The 19,525-nt window shown below is 41.4% G+C and overlaps 1 protein-coding gene across 2 annotated transcripts in view; it reads right to left on the bottom strand.

Annotated features, from left to right (window-relative positions):
* LOC124054084 (ankyrin repeat and BTB/POZ domain-containing protein BTBD11-A) overlaps positions 1 to 19,525 on the bottom strand; it is a 134,953-nt gene that overhangs the window by 32,681 nt on the left and 82,747 nt on the right. For both annotated transcript variants that reach the window (XM_046379757.1, XM_046379758.1), the window contains exon 2: positions 8,273 to 8,422. In XM_046379757.1, the coding sequence (XP_046235713.1) occupies positions 8,273 to 8,422 (150 nt within the window). The remainder of the gene's footprint in view (positions 1 to 8,272; positions 8,423 to 19,525) is intronic.

The raw sequence follows: 19,525 nt of genomic DNA, 5'->3' as shown, positions 1-19,525 counted from the left end.
AGTAACTCTGCGAGGCCCTTTGAGCTAAATGCTAACATCACCCTGCTATAATGTTCACAATGACAATCCTAACAAGCTGATTTTTTTTAATGTTTAGCACCATAGAAGGCTAGCATTTAATAACAAGCAGAACATACATGCAACTGAGGTTTTAGAGTCTTCTTGGTTTTGCAGGTATTAAATAAACAAAACTAATTTCAAAAAACACAGACCTGAACTTCAGGGTTGCGTTGAAGGAAAACTCAGGGGACCACCAAAGTCATTAACGTATTTATGTATACTTTGGGCACCATGGATATCTGTACCAAATCTCAATGCAGTGAATATCTTGTTGAAACTGAGATACAGACAGAAAGGCTTCCTAGAACCAGCAGCAGCAGGATAAAATATTTAACAGTAAAGGTAAAATATTTGCAGTGTTGAGCATACAGACTTTGCTGACGAAAGTCTGGCAGGTCAGACTTCCTTCAGGCTCAATTAGAATATTTTTCAGGGACATTCATTATTCTAAATCTTTGAAAATCCACCAAAAGTAAAATCGGCTCCCATTAGTTTTTGGCAGGTCATTTTCTAAATCTAAAAAAACAGAAGTTTCACAGCCTGACTGGTCAGAATGTCCAAACTGGAATCCAGGAAAGTCATTTGTAGCTATGAGTCAAACTCTTATTCCACACACTCTTTAAGTATACTCAAGTCACAATCATCCACCAATCGTGATCACACCTCATTTAAGTCTTACACTAACCTTGTAGTGATGCTCCAGTGTGCACAGACTTTGCTAAATAAATCACAGAACATGAAAGTGCCCTCTTACATCAAATGAATGAGTCAATGATAAACTGGATGCGAGAGAAGCCAGAGAATAATACATCTCTTGAAGACAAAATACCAACAGCTACTGGGCCGTTTTGTAAAGTCCCTTTTCATCAAAGCACTACTGCAAACAGTGGTCGGTACTTGTCACCGAACAGCTGCCCTTGTCTTTTCTTTTCTTGCTGGGAACAGTGAGGTGAGAAGTAAGAGCAGCCTGTTCAATTCACTGCCTTATTACCCCAAAATTTCCATTAGCCTTCTGGGCTCCATCCAAAACACTCAATCAGTGAGTCTGCATTATCTCTGAGCAGCGCTGCTGTAAGGGCACGAGCCCGTGGTGTAATGTCCATCTTACTGCACGACTTCAGCGTAAAGTGGACGCTACGCTCACATAACTTCAGCTTGTCTCTCAGTTACAGAGCTGAGGAAGGCGAGCTCGAGTGTCCTCAGCTCTTACATGTCAGGCTGATGGGTGATAATTATTAATGAAGAACATCTGCCAGAGGGTGTTGTTGTACCTCTCGGAAGAGGTGTTGCACACTTGAACACTTATTCCAGTGCAGGCTGGAATCCAAGGCTTAGGGTGTGTGTGTGATCACGTAACAACCTGATCAGATGTGCACGTTGACAAGAGAAGGAGGCCACTGACCTAATAAATGAACAGCAAGCAAAGAAATCCAATGCAGCACGTTGGTGATTATCAAATTCAAGAGTATTCAGTACAAATTTGTGTCGTCTTGAAACAAACCTCTCAAGAACGTGATCATCTTCGGAAGACGCTGGAAGGGTTAGGCTAGACTTCATTTCTCCTGCAAATAAGACATGCTTACTGGGAAGCCAGCAGCCTCGATTAACAGCCCTTTTCAAACAATCGGACTCTGATCCACAGTCAGCCTGCTTTAACTTGTCTTTTGACCTTGAGATGACCAGAGCCATGCGTATGAGGCTTCAGCCGTGACATATTACAGACACTAGACTGCAAACCAAGAAAAGACCACCAGAGTCTGAGTGACTCATCCCAGAAAATGTGGTTTTACATCTTCCTTTTGAAAAATCCTCAAGTTATTCATCAAGCAGCTCTTCAGTCGATATTCTAATCTTTGTAGCACTGAGCTGCTGTGAGCGAGTGGGCTTCTGTGGCAGGTACCGAGGGACATTAAACCATTATACAATAACGAATCCAGCCTCGCACAATTACTGCAGCATGTCACAACACCCGATGAGATTTTCCAGCATGTGTCTTTTGTGCGGGATGAAGAGGTGTGTGTGTGTGTGTGTGACTGGAGGACTGTGAGGAGGGTTGTTCATATCGACATGCCCACGCTGTCTTCCTGAAGGTGCTGGGAGACAGATAAGGAAAATGACTGCTCAGCGGTCCAGTGACTGAACGGGCCAAAGCCGAAGTTCTCAAACCGACGTTGTCTTTGAGATGGACAGACATGAGGACGTGAAGGACAATGGAGAAAAGGGAAGCGAAGAGGAGAAAATGACGGCAGGAACCTTTTCACAGCACGTTCAGATAATGGTCTGTTTTGACATGTCCATTAGAGAGACACTAAGAGGGACATGAGGGCGACATTGCTGACACAGCTGAAGTGGTCGAAGGGTCAAAATGTGCTGATCAGTTATAAAGAAATGCAAGCTTGTTGTTGAAACCGCATCACACTGTTTACTGTCCGGATGCCATTTTTATGAACTTTTCTCAACTTAAGAGAAATGAAGTCTGACTCACTCATTTTTCCTCCATTTTTTTTCTTTTTCTATCCCCTGTGCTGAGAAGTGGGTCAGACTGTAAGAGATTAGGAAAGATGATGCATGGCGAAGGTATTTCAGCTCTAATATAATGAAAAACGAGAATAGCACGGATGGTCTCGAGATGAAATGTAACACCTCCTCCTGAAGCTCCTCGGCCCGAGCGAGAGCGAAGCTAACCCATTATCTCATGGTTGCATGGCGAGTGTGGGATAATGGAGCAGAGACGATGGGAAGGTAGTCTGAGTCACAGCTTTAAAAATGGGTGACATTAATGAAATCTTGTTGAAATGTAGGAATGCTTTTTTAAAATAATCATTCATCATGAGAATATTGCTTGTTTACAAACAGAAATCTGAGGCATACGTTCGCTCACGTGTGAACCCCAGTTGGAATCGCAGTTAGGCAGGTATTTACTGAAGGCATTGGGAAATAACATCCCATCGCTGTGCAGCTTCCTGCGCCCTTACAAACCAGTGCATAACTCCTGCAGCTTTGCATCCAGAGAGGGATTCCTCAATTTGTGAAACCCACTCAGCCCTGAAGATGAAGCAGTCTTCCTCGCTGCCTGTGCACAGTGGAATACACGATGACTCATTTTTCAAGACGGTTATTGTCAGCCCAGGAAAATACACAGCGAGTGATGCGTGAGTGTTTAAAGTGCACATCCGGTGGGGTGGGCGGAGGACATCGTCGTGTATAAACATACGGAAAACTGAAAATGACAATTATGCATTTAGTTGTGAGATGAAAATTGAACAAATGGACGATTTGGTCCGTGTGGCTTAAAGTTGTAATCCTTTAGATTTTGGTGCTGGTTGATTTGGTGCAGCAAGTGCAGCTTAATGCTACAACAAACACTGTTGAGCACCGACTTTGTCAGAAATAGGACTGAAGATCTGCTGCAGGGCTGGACAATCTGTTTACAGTGCAGCCAAACAAACTCGCGGTGTACTAATGAAGAAGCTGATCGATTGATCTGACTTCATACCGAAGACGGCAGCAGGGCACAGCAGTGTCGCTTAGCGTTCTGAGGAGTCGGAGGTGTGCAGTGGCTCCTCCTCCTTGTTCCATTACTTCCTGATATATTTGAAACTGTCATCTGAAAATGTTGAAAACTAACATCATCCCGTTGTTTACACACCGTCAGTGCAAATACATCACGTTTCAATTTTGCCAGTTAAAAGCTTTCAGTGTGAAATCACTGCTGTAGGAAAGGACAGTAATGTAATCCAGCTCTAATGTGACTGTAGGAGAGTGAAAACAGTTTGAATCCTTGGCGTTAATGGTGGACTCCACCACTAACAGCGAAAACTACTTTCTAGAGCAAAATCTGACAACCCTAAAAAGCATCAAATATGGGGTTTGATTTCATGAAAATATAACTTAAACAAATACTCGGAATATTTGCCATCCTCTGAGGCCGAGGCCCGCCCAGCTTCAGGGACAAAGGGCCCCGTTGTTAGGGGCCTGCACTGTATTACATTACAGTGTTTGTTTGCCCAGCGGCTGCTCTTTGGCCCACAGGGCAGCCGCTGTGCTGACAGATGAACAGCCTTTCTCTGTCACACCTGCTCACAATATGTCAGCTCAGTGCCTATAGGTCCTATACGCCACACATGAAGGAAAACATGAGGAAGAAAGTTATCCTTCATGGCAGTCGAGTGTCATGAGAAGTGAAGAAAAAATCCAAACCCCCTGAACGTCTACTGCCCAAATGTGCCATCAGCGATCTTTTCTCCTCGCTTGGACAAAGACGTGAAATACAAGTTCAATAGATGAGCAGTGAGATAATAATAACCTCAGAAATGAAAGATTTTTTTTTTTTTTACCTCAAGAATGAAATTATGGATAAAGTGATGGATGTTGCTCTTTAACAGCCTCTTCTATTATCCATTAATTACCAGACAAGTCGGGTGTGAAATTGCCCTCACAGCCGTCTTTGTGTGGCCACTTCACTTTCAAGCGGTCTTGTTTATTGTTCAGATATCGAGCTAATTGTTTTAAACTGATTCCAATTTGAACAATTTGGATATGGAGACACGAAGCAGGTTTTCACCCTTTCATGTGGGGACACTCCGTCCGTCCGTGAAACACCCGCTTCCTGTCATCTGTTTGTTCCAGGTCTGTGCTGTGATATTAGAGGTGGTGCGTACAATTTTTTTTTTATTAACCTATCATTATCACATTATTTCTCATTAGTGTAATTAAAGCAACCAGGCTACTGCTGAGATGACTGGCAGCTTCTCTCAGCCTCTTCTCTGTGTTATAAATTGAATTCACCAAGCGTTACGTTCACACACACACACACACTGAGGAGATTTGTTTATTTTTATATTTTAGCAGCAACCTGATGTCTTAAACACGAGGAAAAAAGGAAAATTCTGCACAAATTCTGTTGGATTGATTTACAATAAAAGCACTAAATTAGGACGAGCCAGAGCATCTTAGATGAACATTTCACTGCATCACACTGCATCTTTCCGCCAAGTTGCTCTCAAACAACAATGTAAAATTAGAGTCAGACTGACTTGAATGCTTTTAGTGTGAAGCAGAAGTGACAGGAAGTAGCAGTAGCTGAATTCAGCCCTGACACAGTGTGAAAAGAGAGCAAACAGCCAACAGTCTGATGGATAATATTAAAAACAGCAGTGCTGGACTCTGCATGCTGCATTGTTTCAATTGTGTGGAACTGAATCCACAGCACAGGAAAAACTGAAAAGTCTATTAATTAATGCCAGGTTGACTTTGGCAGCACCTCAGCTGTGGGAGTCAGGGTGTAATTTTCACACTGAGTTTGATTTAGTCACATAAATTTTTCTGAACAAAGTCCTCTTCCTGTCCAGCTGCCAAAGTCCAGAGGAACAAGGAGCTGATAGAAGTTTTGAAATACTCACCTAAGTAAATTCTCAGTTATTGCGATGCACATGTAGCATTTAGCTTCCGCCTCTCGGGATACGCACAGACGTACCCTGTGATTGGTGGACGTTGTGCACGGCCTAAGAGGAAGATTGCATTCACATGTGCCCTTGAACAGGACTCGTTCCAGATTTCATTATTTCCTGCACAGCAGTTCAGAAATAAAAGGTTTTTTTTCTGGAAAAATAAATAGCTGAAATCAGGAGGAAAAAGAAACTTGGTGGCTAATGCACATGTGGCTGACGCTTCTCGTGAAATCCATTAGGAGATCACTGAAAGTCCCTGCAGTTTTTCAGAGCCAGAAAATAATCAGATTGTGATCTTTTTTATTTTTTTTTTAACGACAGCACACAGTTTCTTTCACTATGCTGTTATTTTTTCTTTCTGAACTAATTCAGGGTGGCTCTCTGGTGCTTTCTGTACTCCTGGCTGGGAGCCACTGAAATGTATTTTGAAAACATGTTTATTATATTTTCTCTTTCTTTTTCACAAACCACACTGCATTTTTCTGAGACGTCATCTGTTCTATTAATGATGTGGTCCCATTCTTCTTCTTCTGTTACTTTATTTCTGTTATTACATGTAACTTCTGTGATGGAGGATGTGCACTGTGTAAACAAAGATTAAACATAAGCTGTCTTCTACGTTCTGACTGATCCTACCTGTGGCTCTGAGTCCATTCAATCCCCCAGAAGAGAAGGTTTATATGATGTCCTAAAACAGCTGTGCACTTCAATTTTTAACACAAGCAACTCAAACAGAAGTAAATACAGTAATTTTTTTGTGACTGATATACGCTGCAGTTTAATACATGTGTATTTCTGGTGTATATGTTATTGATTTCTGCGGCACAGAGGAAGAAGATATCTCATTAAGAGTTTTGGTCTTTTGATGGGATTTATGGCATAACGAAAAATATACTCTATCACCAGACTTATCTTTGAAATGTATGCATTAATCAGAGAGGCTGATTACACACAAGCTGCACTTTAGATGACAGGCAAACTGCTCTTCCAGATTGCATCTGCTTTTGATAAAATAAAGTCTGCGGGTGAAACGAGAGCAAAAGTTCTGCAAAAATCTGCTCCTTAAAGTTTCTAGCAGAGGCAGATGGTAGAACATGCTAAAATCAGCACCCCGATGCAATCACCATACACTTGAAGATTCACACTCATGTTATTCAGTGATTTGTACACTGCAGATCAGTCTGTTCACATAACACAACATGAGGAGGAAATCATGCGACAGAAATCCACTCTCTGAGGAACAAGCGATTGGCATCAACTGTGTTACAAGCCACATGCCGACCTCTGGCAGCGCTCGACTGGCCGACCCTGGAGGTGAGGAATCCCAGCTGAGGGAGTCGAACACACGGTGCATTCAACAGGAATCAAACAGCAGCCTGTGCTGCTTATTCAGCCTTTTGATTCGAGTGCCTCATATTCTGTTCACACATGCTAATGATGCTTTCAAAGTTTCAGCAGTTATCACTGCATCTGCCCACATCATCCCACTATGGGTCCTTCCCCACACCAGACAGACAACGTTAGCGGCTAGCTGGTGAACATCATGGAGTGTTTAGCTGCTTAAGAGCTATATATTTCCCTCGGGAGTTGTTAGAGAGAGAGAGAGAATATTCCCCCATGTGGCCAAAATCAGTTATTAAAGGGTTTAAAGAGGGAATCCACTGCACTTGTGAAGTGCTTTTCTAGAATATTTTTCCTGATTAGTTTCTGTGCATGGTGCTCGTTTCTATCTCGACTTTAAGTATTTCAATCACATGTAAAATTTTTATCTACTTTTGGCACATCATTTCAGCATGAAGTTTTTCCAGTTTCACCGTAAATATAAATGCTGTAAATCTTCTCTTGTGCAGGAGTGTGTGAGACTGTGTGAGGTTCGAGGACATCATGTTTCACAAAACTGATTACAGGCTGAATGTTCCCTGTGATGCAGCAACCATGGCAGCATTTACAAGAAAAGACCACAAGATCCTACTTTAATTGAAGATGCATAGTGAAGAGCTGGTGTACAGTGTGCTGCGGGGTTGAAGCGAACATTCGTCCAGAACAAATGTGCACAGAAGCAAACACACAGCCACACGCAGTGCAGATGTCCACAGGGGACAGGATGATCTAATATGAGACTGAGGAGAGGATGAGGACTGGGGTGGAGGCAGTGGGCCGCGGGTCGAGTTGAAGGTGGAGCCCTTCCTTTCAAGTTGAGGTTAGAAGCCTCGGAGGCGGTGACCTTGGATTTTAAAGGTCCCCGGGCAGGGCTCATAAACAGGTGTTAGAACAGCTGTAATAGAACAGTTCCTGGCTGAGGGGGCGAGGAGGAGGAGGAGAGATGGATGAGGAGGGGGTGAAGGGACAGTAGTGGAGCAGTAGGTTTGCTTCAGACCACCGTGACAGTCCACAGGGACTCCTTCACACTGATGGATTTATCTGACAAATAGTTATGGAAATAAGTCCTTGTGCATAACAGCTACAGGTGCATTTATAATGTGCATAGTGTTAGAGTCTGAGAGCTTCTAATTGTTGCTACTGTTTTAGATCAATATTTGATATCTTTGCATTTTGCTATTGCAATGCCATTTTAGGAATTGAGTGCTCATGTTGACTGCTAAGCAAGCGCTTAGGAAGACGAAAGCTGGAAAGTCAAAGCTCTGCTGAGATCTGAAATCATGTTTTTGCATGCCTCAGTAGTAATGCTTGACAAATTTTGTGCTCGATCGGTTAAAATGCTCACATGCTGCATTGTGAACTGCTGCTAAAAGTTTACTCACTCAGCTCTGCGATGCTGCCCACCCGGGTCGCAAGCAGCGACTGTTCCAGCGTGCGGAGCTCCGCTTGGGTGTATCCCTGACACTCGCCGCCCCTCCCTGAGCGCTGCTGGTCCCGGTGCAGGTTCAAACTCTCCGGCAGGCTCAGAACACCTGCAGACAGCACAGAGAGCCGAGGCAAAAGGTCAAAAACTGGAAAGATTTATCCTCTTTGGGTGAAAACTACAGAAAACTTTCATCCGCAGCACAGTTCAGCTCCTCACTTTTTGCTTTTTGCTTTTTGCCAATTCATCTGTGACATAACAGGGGAATGCAGAAAAGCAGGGGAACACACAAATCAGCACTTTCAGTTAAAATATTCAAAACAGAGCCGGTAAGCTGGTTTAAAAGGAAAAAAAACCCACATTCATTTGACATGCAGCTGTTAGAGAGCAAACATTTGCTGAGATGATTAAACACAGAGACAAAGTTGCAGGTCAGCACTGTACGTTTTGTTGTTCGGTGGAAACATCCTAGCTGCTATCATGAATGTCAACTCAGACTGAACGTTTTTGTGACTGGGCTTCTGATTTGTTTTAGTCTCTGGAGATGAACAGCTGTACGTTTCTTTTAAAGTTAAAATTGCATGAGTTGAAGGGCAGAATCGCTTATCGCCTTTGAAATAAAAACATCTCAACTGAGAATTTTGAGTCTTCTTGTGGTTTGAAACTCCATTCAGTCTGGCTTTAGGCCCGACTTTTTGTTTGCAACTTGAACTCTTACTGCCATTTAGCCTGTGAGCTACATTTGTTATTTCAAAGCTGTAAATTTAAAGCATGACTTTGAACCTAAATAGTGTTAGGATGTGTATTTTCCTTTTGCATCCTGTGGTGATCACAGGTGTGTTCTGTGTTTTTGTTTTACAAACAAGGTGGAGGAGATGATGTTGGCTCAAGAGGATTAATCCATTTAGGTGGTGTTGCTGCAGCCGGGCTTTGTTTAGCTGCAGAGAATAGCTTGTGACAGATGGGATATTGAGTTTTTTGCTACAGGAGAAAGGAAAGCAACACCCTGCCGAGTGCTAATCCTAATGACATGGCGTTGGGGGAATACACCGTTTCTCAACAAACTGTAATTACAAACGTAGAGGAACATAGTCAGTTTGTCTGTGTATGATTCAAATATGAAAAACAAAAGACATATGCAACAAACGCAGGACAGAAAGCTCAGGAGTGTCATTCTGTAGGAGTTTTCCCTCCATGGACAGGAGAGATCCAGATTCCTCCCACCATGTCCTCTTCCCACAGTGTCCATCCCAAGAATTTCAGCATTCCCCAGATCCTCGTCTTCCCACAGCCTTTTCCGGGGAGGTCAGCTTTATTTGGAGCCTTCTAATAATGATTTCTACTACTGTTCAAACACTGACCAGTATTGATGGAGCAGCTGGTCTTCGGGTGTGTCTCAAATGGGATTCCTCAAGAGATGTTGAAAGAAAACTGGATGGTCCTGCTCTGCAATACTGAAACGTTTTTATTTCACTAATAAGAGCGATTCCATGAGTTTATATAGCCACACTGGGATTATGCTTGTTTTTCTAAACAAATGGTTGGGGATCAAGAAGGTTTTTAATAACCAAGAAAAAGTATGTTAAACTGTATGTAAACTCTGTTAACTGTAAAGTAAACAACATCAGTGTTGCCTTACTGCAATATGCTCAGTGTTGCAAAAGTCGAGGGAAAGCAAAACAAAAACAAAACAAAAACAAACCTGAAGTCAAAATTCTGAAAGAAGACACCTGATGGCAAATAGAAAAGCAGGAAGTAGTAAAAAGGAAACTGTCAGTCTCTCTCTTCTGTCCCAGAGTGCAGCCCGGAAATCTCTTCAGTGTCCTCTAATCACGGAAACCATATTGCCATTCATGGCTTCCTCTGCTGGAGATTTTGCACTTGTGATTTCTTTTTTTGGTGGTGTGTGGTGGGGGGACAGGTTTGAATAATTCACCGGGCTTTCCGTAATCAAGCCCTCCAATCTTTGCCATCGCCCCGACTAACTTTTTATTTATTTATTTTTATTTCCACTGCCTTAACTATTCTTTTAATATAATCTTTAATATAGTCCTGCCACGGAGGCCTTTACTGAATTATTCATCCTGTCAGATCAAGACATATAAACAAGTCTGCAGCTCTCTCTCTTTCCCCACCTCCCACTTCCTCGACATGTTATCTCTCACTAACACTTGGCTTCTCCAGATAGAAAAAAAAAAAAATTATTTGATCCTAGGTGCTGTTTGTGCAATAAACATCAGAGGTGAGAAAGAAGTCAGTCTGGCCCATGGAGACGAGGAAAAAGGAAGAGGCGGGGATGGAGGGGATGCTGACCAAACGTCTGATTAAAAAATGACAAGCAACACGAGACCAAAGCGTTACAGGCGTGTGTTATAACCTCATACTTCTGCGTCACCTCGGCCACATCTTTCAGCGACTGCCCGAAGCGATTGGATGAGCTCAGCGGTACTTGGGAAACAGTCTGATACCAGATAAACAGATATGACCTGCATTTTCTATTTCCTTCCTTTCATATCCATTACTGTCGGGCAGATGAAGACGGAGACTGGGTCACAGGGACAGGACTACTTTAAAGCTCCAAGCGGCGTACCAAACTCCCCTGAGTCATCCACACAGACATACTGCTGCTTGTGCAAGTCGTCATAAATAATGTAAAGAATATCGAGCTGTGCAGGCATACGCATGCAACAGCTGTCTGTATGGGAATAGATCATTGGAAGCAAAAAGGCTGGAAAAGTAATTTTGCAGAGAAGCAGAGGAACAAACATACAGCAGGAAAAAAAACCCCTCATGACCTGGAACAAAACAATTAATATGACTCTCGCAGCTTGAAACTGTGGAACGAAGATGCTACTCTTTGATACCATGTGGCTTTAAGGCCTATAGTCACTGCCGTGTTAATGAAGCAACTTCTCAACCAGGTTTTTGATGTTTACATGAGCCTGCAGAGCTGAGGAAGACTCGAGAGGAAATAACACAAATATTGCTTCTTTTTTGTGGTTTTCTTTTAGTTTTAGTTTACTTTCTGGTAAGTTTTTCAGTGAGTCTGTATTGTTCAGAAGACACAGAGCTGGTTGCTTGACCAGTTTGAAAGCCGTTTTGTACCATGAGCTGGAAAGTCAAAACCGGAAGATCTCATCATAGCTTATTAGATGTGTTGCACCATTCACTTTTATTTTATCCTAATGTTTGTGTTTCAACCTCCCCACAAAAGAAAAATTGGTGCAAACAGAAAGCTGTGAGACAAGAGTCGCTGGTATAAATGTCTTTTCGAATAAATTGTGTTAACTTATTGTCTCATGGGGAACAGAGCTAGGCTAATAAGCTTGCTAGCTGAAAATAAGCAAATTGACTTGTTTACTGAATTAAATGATGTACAGTCTTGAATATAATATACTATATGGGAGTAAACAACCCATTAAAGAGAAAATACAACAAAGCTCAAAGAGCCACATTAGTGACCTATTGGCTAATGTGTTAGCAGTTAGCATGTCAGCTACTGTAGTACACTAACTAGCCCTGTGTGTAATATTGTCCTGCTTACTGAGACACTGAGTGAATTAGCTAAATATTGAGCCATAACAGTTTTAAAGAAATAGTTTAACATTCAGAAGAATGTTGCTTTCTTGCAGAGTTAGATCAGAAAATAAATTGCATATCTACGCATTAAATACAAAGTTAAACCAGGAGACATTTAGCTTAGCATAAAGACAGGCAGCTGCAGAAAACAGCAAGTCTGGCTCCCTAGAACAGCACCTATACAATAATTAATGAACACAAGATATCACCTTTGTTTGATGGTGTATTTGGTTGGTTGGTGTATTTTAGGTCTTTGGGTATAGCCAAGCAAGCTGTTTGCCACTACTTACAATATTAACACTAAGACAACCATCTGCTGCTTGAAGCTTCTCTTTTAACTTACACATACAAGATTGGTATCAATCCTGTCATCCAAATCTCTGCAAAAAAGCAAAACATACCTCCAAAATCTGTTATTTTGATGGATTTTGAACAGATTTTAGATAAAAATATGAACAGAACATTGTAAAAAAAAATGCAATGCTTGTTTGATTTTTCCCCTTGTTGTGAGGAAGCTGCAAACCTTCTAACAAATCACTCTACAGTGAATGCTGAACCTTGATGGAGGTGAATGTAAACATGACCTGCCACATTACTCCTTTCTATACCCTGTATCAACTCTCCAGGAACTCAAAAACCATGCAGATGTTTCAGAACTATACACAGGCTTAACTGAAATGAAAACAAGGCAATCAGCTTTACAGGACTTAACTGCTTCAGCACCTAAACACCTAAAACATTGTAAGTCTCAAGTATTTTCCAGATCTACCACATCTCCAGAGGGAGGTAAAAGTGAGGATTTTTATTCCACAGGTGACAGTACAATGTGTTTTTTGTGCAAGGCTTTGAAGAAAACACTGCTGGTTTAGTCGCACACCTTGACATTTTGAATTTGAGACATTTTTCTGCTCCCGACACTCAAAAAACATTTCTGTAGTTGTGCATTACTCAAAAAATAGTCTTGTTATCCTCATTAGGTTTTCTCCTCGGGTGAGAGGCAGTCCGTCATGCCTCGCTGCACCTCTTTTTATGTTGTTCTATCACAAAAATAAGGTCATCACTGATATCACTTGTGCATAGTGGATTTATCCACTAATTATTTTTTTTCTTTAACTGGTTGGTCTTTAAACTGAAAGATAATGATGAAAAAGGGGTAAATTATAAAGTTCATAAAAGCCAAGAATGACATTTTTAAGACTGCTTATTTGTGCAAAAGCATAATAATCTCTTTTACTGTCACATAAGATAAAGAAAAGAAGAAAATCCTCATAACTGAGAAACTTGAAGAGGTGAACATTTTGGCATTTTTCTCATCAATTAATTTTCTGTCGATCGACTAATTGACTAATCGTTTCAGCTTCTCCAGAGTGCCCTTGGCTACTAACTCTGTGGTTTTACATGCATTAACAAATCTGCCACAAGCAAGTGAGCATGTGTGTAATTAACAGTCCTGCATGAGAAAAGCACCATTTGTAAAAAAGCTCTTTTTGGAAGAGAAATGGGAGAAGAGATTATCTGGACTGTTTGAGATCAAGCCCAGGGCATAATGGGATTCGTGATCAATGCCATCTCTTTACATGATAGACAGCCAATCCCTTCTGAATGGTTTGCTCAAGAACGAAGAAAGCTCAATTCCTTAATGCCTGAATGAACTCCTCGAGAGAAATCTGTGCTGAAGGAAAGACGCTTTCAAGAAAATGACCAGTAAGAACTGAAGTGTCACAGTGACGCCTGGATGACACTTTGATCTGCAGTAAGCTCCATGTACTGAGCCTCTGCTACCCTGAATGACAAGTCAAGGTCATTTGGGTCACTTTGATGCCACGAACCATCAGCTCCAACATGCGCAGGTGTTGCACCACCATCCACATGGCTCGGCTTCCTTATTTTCTGCAGGAATGTCCAATCGATTTGTCAGTAGCGAGAAAGTGGCGCTCTCCCCCTCGTCGGTGAGAAAACTCTGCCGGAATATTAACAGGTAGTTGCCATGGCAACAGGCGACTGCTGCCTAACAGCGTAGTGATTGCCTGAGCTGGGAAAAGCAGCGTTTTTTTCATTTTCTTTCTTTCATTTTTTTTCTCTTTTTTAACTGTAAGAAACACACACACACACATACGCACACACGAAAAGTCCTGAGCCACATCCACATGTATGACCAGCCATGTAACAAAAAAAAAGCATTTCATCATGGGGCAATGATTCAGATGGGTAATTGCTGCATCTAGTACACCAGAGAGACATTTATTCCCTCATCAATAATGAATGAATGTACTTGGGACTCAGACCACATTAGCAGTGATATGGCCAAAATGATTAAACAGCAGACCCAACTGGCCATCTGCAAATGTCAAGCCGTGGATCCATGACCCAGCAGTTGGTGGAAGCCTACAGCAGTGAGAGAAAGAGCAGGAAAACTGCTGGGAGTGGACACCGAACACAACTTGATTCACTTCAGTCCTGATGTATATTTATTGCAGTGATGTGAGGGCCCAGTTGGTTATAAATTTTTCACATCTGGTATAAGCTTTGAGGCTGCCAAGTTGATCAGCAGCTTTCATCCTTCCTATAAAGAAAATTGAACCATGTGGCTTGTTGACGTCAGCAACTGAACCATATATGTAGGCTACATCAGCCTTCACCATATGGCAACATTAATCTTAGAGTGAAAACCCATTTGCATTTTAAAGGAGGATTAAAATAGATGAGTGACATGTTTTTTTTTTTTTAGATTCTTTTGTTAATCAAATGTTCAAGAAAGAACAACAAACCATGTAGATAAAGAGCAATGATATTTGGTGGCTGCATGCTGACTCTTGGAGGTTCACCTTATTATTGTCACTGGCCACTTCATACTGTGTTGAACTTGATGTTTTTTTGCGAAGAGGGACAGATTTAGAGTCTAGACGTCCAGCAAACTGTGCATATTTTACAATTACAGAATAGTACATCCCAAAAACTTAAAGACAAAAATACGTTGGACTCTCAGGTTTAGTGCATATCCACAGAGAAAAAGTTGTTATTTCGTGGGAACAAGATGCAGTGAGTGGAAACACACAGCCACCTCAACATGAACTCAAGATAAATAAAATAAATTTTTAGTGTCAAGTATTTTCCACTCTTGTACTAACACATTAGACTGTCCTCATCAGGACTCATCTGTTCTGCATTTTAACAGAAAATAAACTGAAGCAAAGCTCTGTGGTTATGGAAAGTGGACTGGATTGAGTTAATGCACGGATGTCTCTCATAAGACATTTGAAAGAGCAAAGAACGCAACCTGCCCCAAACCAAAAGCTGAATTCATCAGTGATAAAATCCACCCTTACTCAGTTTAATGCCACACTGGCTGGTACACGGCCACTAGCTCATGGGGGCTAATGTTAGCATTTAGATAGATGCTGTGAAAGCTGTTGAGAAAATTTGCTGACTTTATGGCTCTTCTGTACTTGTGCTCCTGATAATGATGTTGATGATGATGTTATCAAAGCACCTGACTAATGAGAATCTGGGGAAATTAAGACAAATTCAATGTAAATGCCACTCGTAACCCCCCTGTTGTAGTCTCCCTTAAAACCTGATGGAAAATCACTTGGCTGGATGCCAACATACAGTTATTGAGGTTTTTATCACAATATATGTGCTTCATAGCTGTCACAAACTTGTGATAAATAACTCCCACTGCATACATAAGGACATCATTTGTGATCAAAAGATAACATCTTATTTCCACAAGATCAAAAAATACACTCTCCTGACAGCTGGGGGGCTTCATAACAACACCAAACTGGAGTTGAGTAAAATCAACAATCAATAAACACTTTTTTTGGCCATCTAGTAACAGCTCAGGTTGGTGTGGGTGCCATATTCTGACATATAAATAAATGTTTATTTTACTGGCTTTCAGCATTGAGTGTCTGACTGTTTGCTCTGCAGGCAGACAGCACACAAAAGGTCTGAGATGATACTTTTATTATCTTTCTCACACAGTGTGAGAGCCGCTCTTAATGGAAGTCCCCGCATTCCTGTTCCTAAAAGGGTTGGCAAAAAAAAAGGCTCACTGTAGATCAGAGCTCAACAGAAATCTGTTGTCTCCCATTTAAAACATTTCAGCATTGTCATTAGTCAGCTGCACATCTCCAGTTAAGACAGCGCAGTTTCAGGATCGGTTTGCTCTCCCAAACTTCATTCAAATGCATGGGATGGTCATTAAAATGGTCAGTTCTATCAGTTCATGAGGCAAGTAACATACTTATAAGTTTTTCAGTGAGGATGGCAGACTCAACGATGAGTGAGCCCGCTGCAATAAATTTTCACTGCCTCAAATCCCAAAAGCCACCGCCGCTACAAAGAGACTAGAACATGTGAAATGTTGCATCAATACATTAAAAACCCCCTGAAAACAGTAACTTGTTTGCACAAGAATGGCCCAGTAGCTCCACCCTTAAGGCTTCAGTGCTCTGCTTTCTCTTTAGCTGTCATGCCAACCCTCACCATAGGCCGGGTAATATCCAGGTCTCAAAAGTGAAGCCTAATGTGAAGGTGCTTTCAGCCTGCATTCTCTTCCATGGCCAGCAGGGGGAGACTCCACCGGTTTCAAAAAGAAGTCCAAGCTTATGAGAAAATGAACCTACTTCTCACTTGATTTATCAGCTCAGTAAACAGTTTTCCAATGAATTTTTTTGGCCTCAGCCCCAATAGTCTCAAGTGCTCTTCAATACAGCAATATGTTAGGTTTGTAAATGTCCCATGTCTGACCTCCAGCCCACCTCCACCTGCTGGCTCTTAGTATGGGTTTATCTTGAGGGGTAACATTATTATGAACACTCCTCACTCCCTGCTGTGTTGAACTTGCTGTTTGTTTGTTTCTTCGGAGTGACAAGGTCAGAGTCTAGACGCCAAACAATCTCCTTTAATTTACACTCACAGAATAATCGTTTCCACGTGATTTGGGTGACTGTAATTATTTTGGCCGAGCAGAATTTATCTGTCAGACCTTTCTGATTCCTAACTATGAGGCTGACATTGTTCCAACTCTGTGCCCTGTGTTTACAGTCTGTGTGATATGTGTGATTTGCATTTCAGGCTCTCTTGCTTAAGTGGTTTCATAACTGGAGTCTTGTTTAATCTCCCGTTGCTGCCCACTGACCAGAACATTTCTTCATCGGTTCATTTGCATTCAAATGATCCACAGTTTTTTTTATTTACACTTGTTTCTGGTGAACCCCCCTTTTCCTGTGTAATATGCTCTAACAAGATGGGCTTTCGCATCCTTATAAATAAACCACAATGAATAAATGTATCTGGGGATGTAATGGAAATACATGGAGATGTGTTTACTTGGAATGATTTGTGTAGCTGCTTCTCACTAACATTGCAACTTTGTTTTCATCTCCTCTATCCTCTTTTTCTCTTCTTTCTATTGTGAAATGCATTACTGAAGCCTTTTCCCTTGTTAGTGTCTGAGTGCCCTTGGACTATTGTGTCAAGCAAGCGCGAGCTAAAACTTTTTCTGACTGAATTAAAGTTTTCACTGAATATGCAATTTGCTTCAAACCAACCAGCTTTTTCTAACCAATATATTCTGATATTTCGTAGAAAGTTTTGTTTGTTACTGTCTTGGGGGCAGTGGAAACATTTATATCTAAGTTTCTCTTCTGTTTAAAATGAGACTTAGTAGAAAATGTTTCCATGAGCTGTGACCTGCGGTTGTACTCAGATCATTTACCAGTATAACAATGTAATAATATCCACTGTTCCATTCAAAATGTCAGTGAAAGTACCTAAAAGTGGCATAAAACACAAGTAAAGTACCAGAACTGGAGGACTGTAGTTGTAAGGTACTATTGTACTAAATGTACTTTACAAGAAAGCAAAATTAAATCTGACTTGTTAGCTGCTGTGAAACTTGTTGTGAATGCTGATGTTCACTTGATAATCTTTAAAATCTTTAAACTTTCCAAACCCAAAACATTAATGCGCCTTGCACAAACAGTCGCAGCCATTGCTAATAATAATTTACATATATGTCTATTATTATTGTTGGTGGTGACAGGCATCCCTCCAGATGGCCTTTCAGACAACTTCCTGCTCCTGTGCTGAACGTCCAGCAAGTAAAGTCAACTGATATCTAATCTGGCATCTAACGTGATAAATCTATATGTTCTGTATCACAATCTACAGAGAAACAACATTAAACCTGGTGTCTTTATGTTTTGTTGATAAATCTATCTGCAGAGTCCTCAGCATTATGAGGAGTCTAATTCTTCATCATTTGGGCACCTTCATCATGCCAAGCCAGATGGATTGCAGGTGGCACGCCAGATGCCTTACTATATTTACAATCTCCATGTAGACCAAGGGGGCACATCATGGCAGGAATAAAATCAGCTCACACAACCCTCTCTGCATCTTGAATGACACCACTGCACTATGCGGATATTACATATTCAAAATGAGCGGTCTGCATTCCCCAGTTTAGATCACATGTGAGGTTCAGTCTGTGTTCTCAGCAGAGCCATCTGACTCATCCCGATCACCAGGGGCGAAGACACGGCGAGGCAGCGTAATGCAATCAGACGCAACACAAATATCAGCCTGTGTGTAATGAGCGGGGACGAGGAGAGGAAAACAGTGGTGTCAAAGAGGGTCAGCATTAAGTTGTCTGAAAATGATAAAACAAATACACAAACACTTATCTTTCCATGGAGTTCTATTACTCACAAATACCAAAAGAAGAAGTAAAGGACACTTCTTAGCATATCATGCAGATTAAATTTTCTATTAGAAATCACAATTTTTCTCTCACTGGCGTCTGTAGAATAAACAAATGATGACATAAGAGCAATATCGTCTGCCTCAAACTTTAATATCCCACAGTGAATTCTCTTTTAAGGTATGAATAAAACCTTCAGCCAAATAGTCCAGTCCAAATCTGATGCACCACTAACACTATATAGACAAAAGTGTTGGGACACCTGACCTTTACACCAACAGGGACTTTAATGACATTGCATTCTAAACACACAGACAGCTTTGCAGCTACAACAGCTTCCACTCTTCTGTGAAGGCTTTCCACAACATGCTGGAGTGTTTCTGTGGGAACTTGTGCCCATTTGTGAGGTCACACACTGATGTTGGACCAAAAGGCCTGGCTCACAATCTCCGTTCCAGTTCATCCCAAAGATGTTGGATGGGGTTGAGGTCAGGACTCTGTGTGGGCCAGTCAAGTTCTTCCACACCAAACTCATCCAACCATGTCTTTATGGAGCTTTGCTTTGTGCACTGGGGCACAGTCATGCTGGAATAGAAAAGGGCCTTCAACAAACTGTTGCCACAAAGTTGGAAGCATAGCATTGTCCAAAATGTCTTGGTGTGCTGAAGCATTAAGATTTCCCTTCACTGAAAGCAAAAGGTCCAGCCCAACCCCTGAAAAACACTCCCAAGAAGAAGTGTGTCTAGATACTTGTGTCTATATATAGTGTATTTGGATTAATATCACTCCAGTATTAATGTGTGTGTTGTATTTTACTACTATAGATGTCTAAGGTTGACTTCATTTTGTTTACTTTAAATGCTGCTGGGTAATTTAATCAATATGCAAATGCATCATATACTAGAAAATGATCATGATTAT

The sequence above is a fragment of the Scatophagus argus genome, chromosome 22 (assembly GCF_020382885.2).
Source record: "Scatophagus argus isolate fScaArg1 chromosome 22, fScaArg1.pri, whole genome shotgun sequence".
Classification (NCBI taxonomy): Eukaryota; Metazoa; Chordata; class Actinopteri; family Scatophagidae; genus Scatophagus; species Scatophagus argus.
The sequence above is the reverse complement of the archived record's forward strand: the minus strand, read 5'-3'. Positions and strand labels throughout refer to the sequence as shown.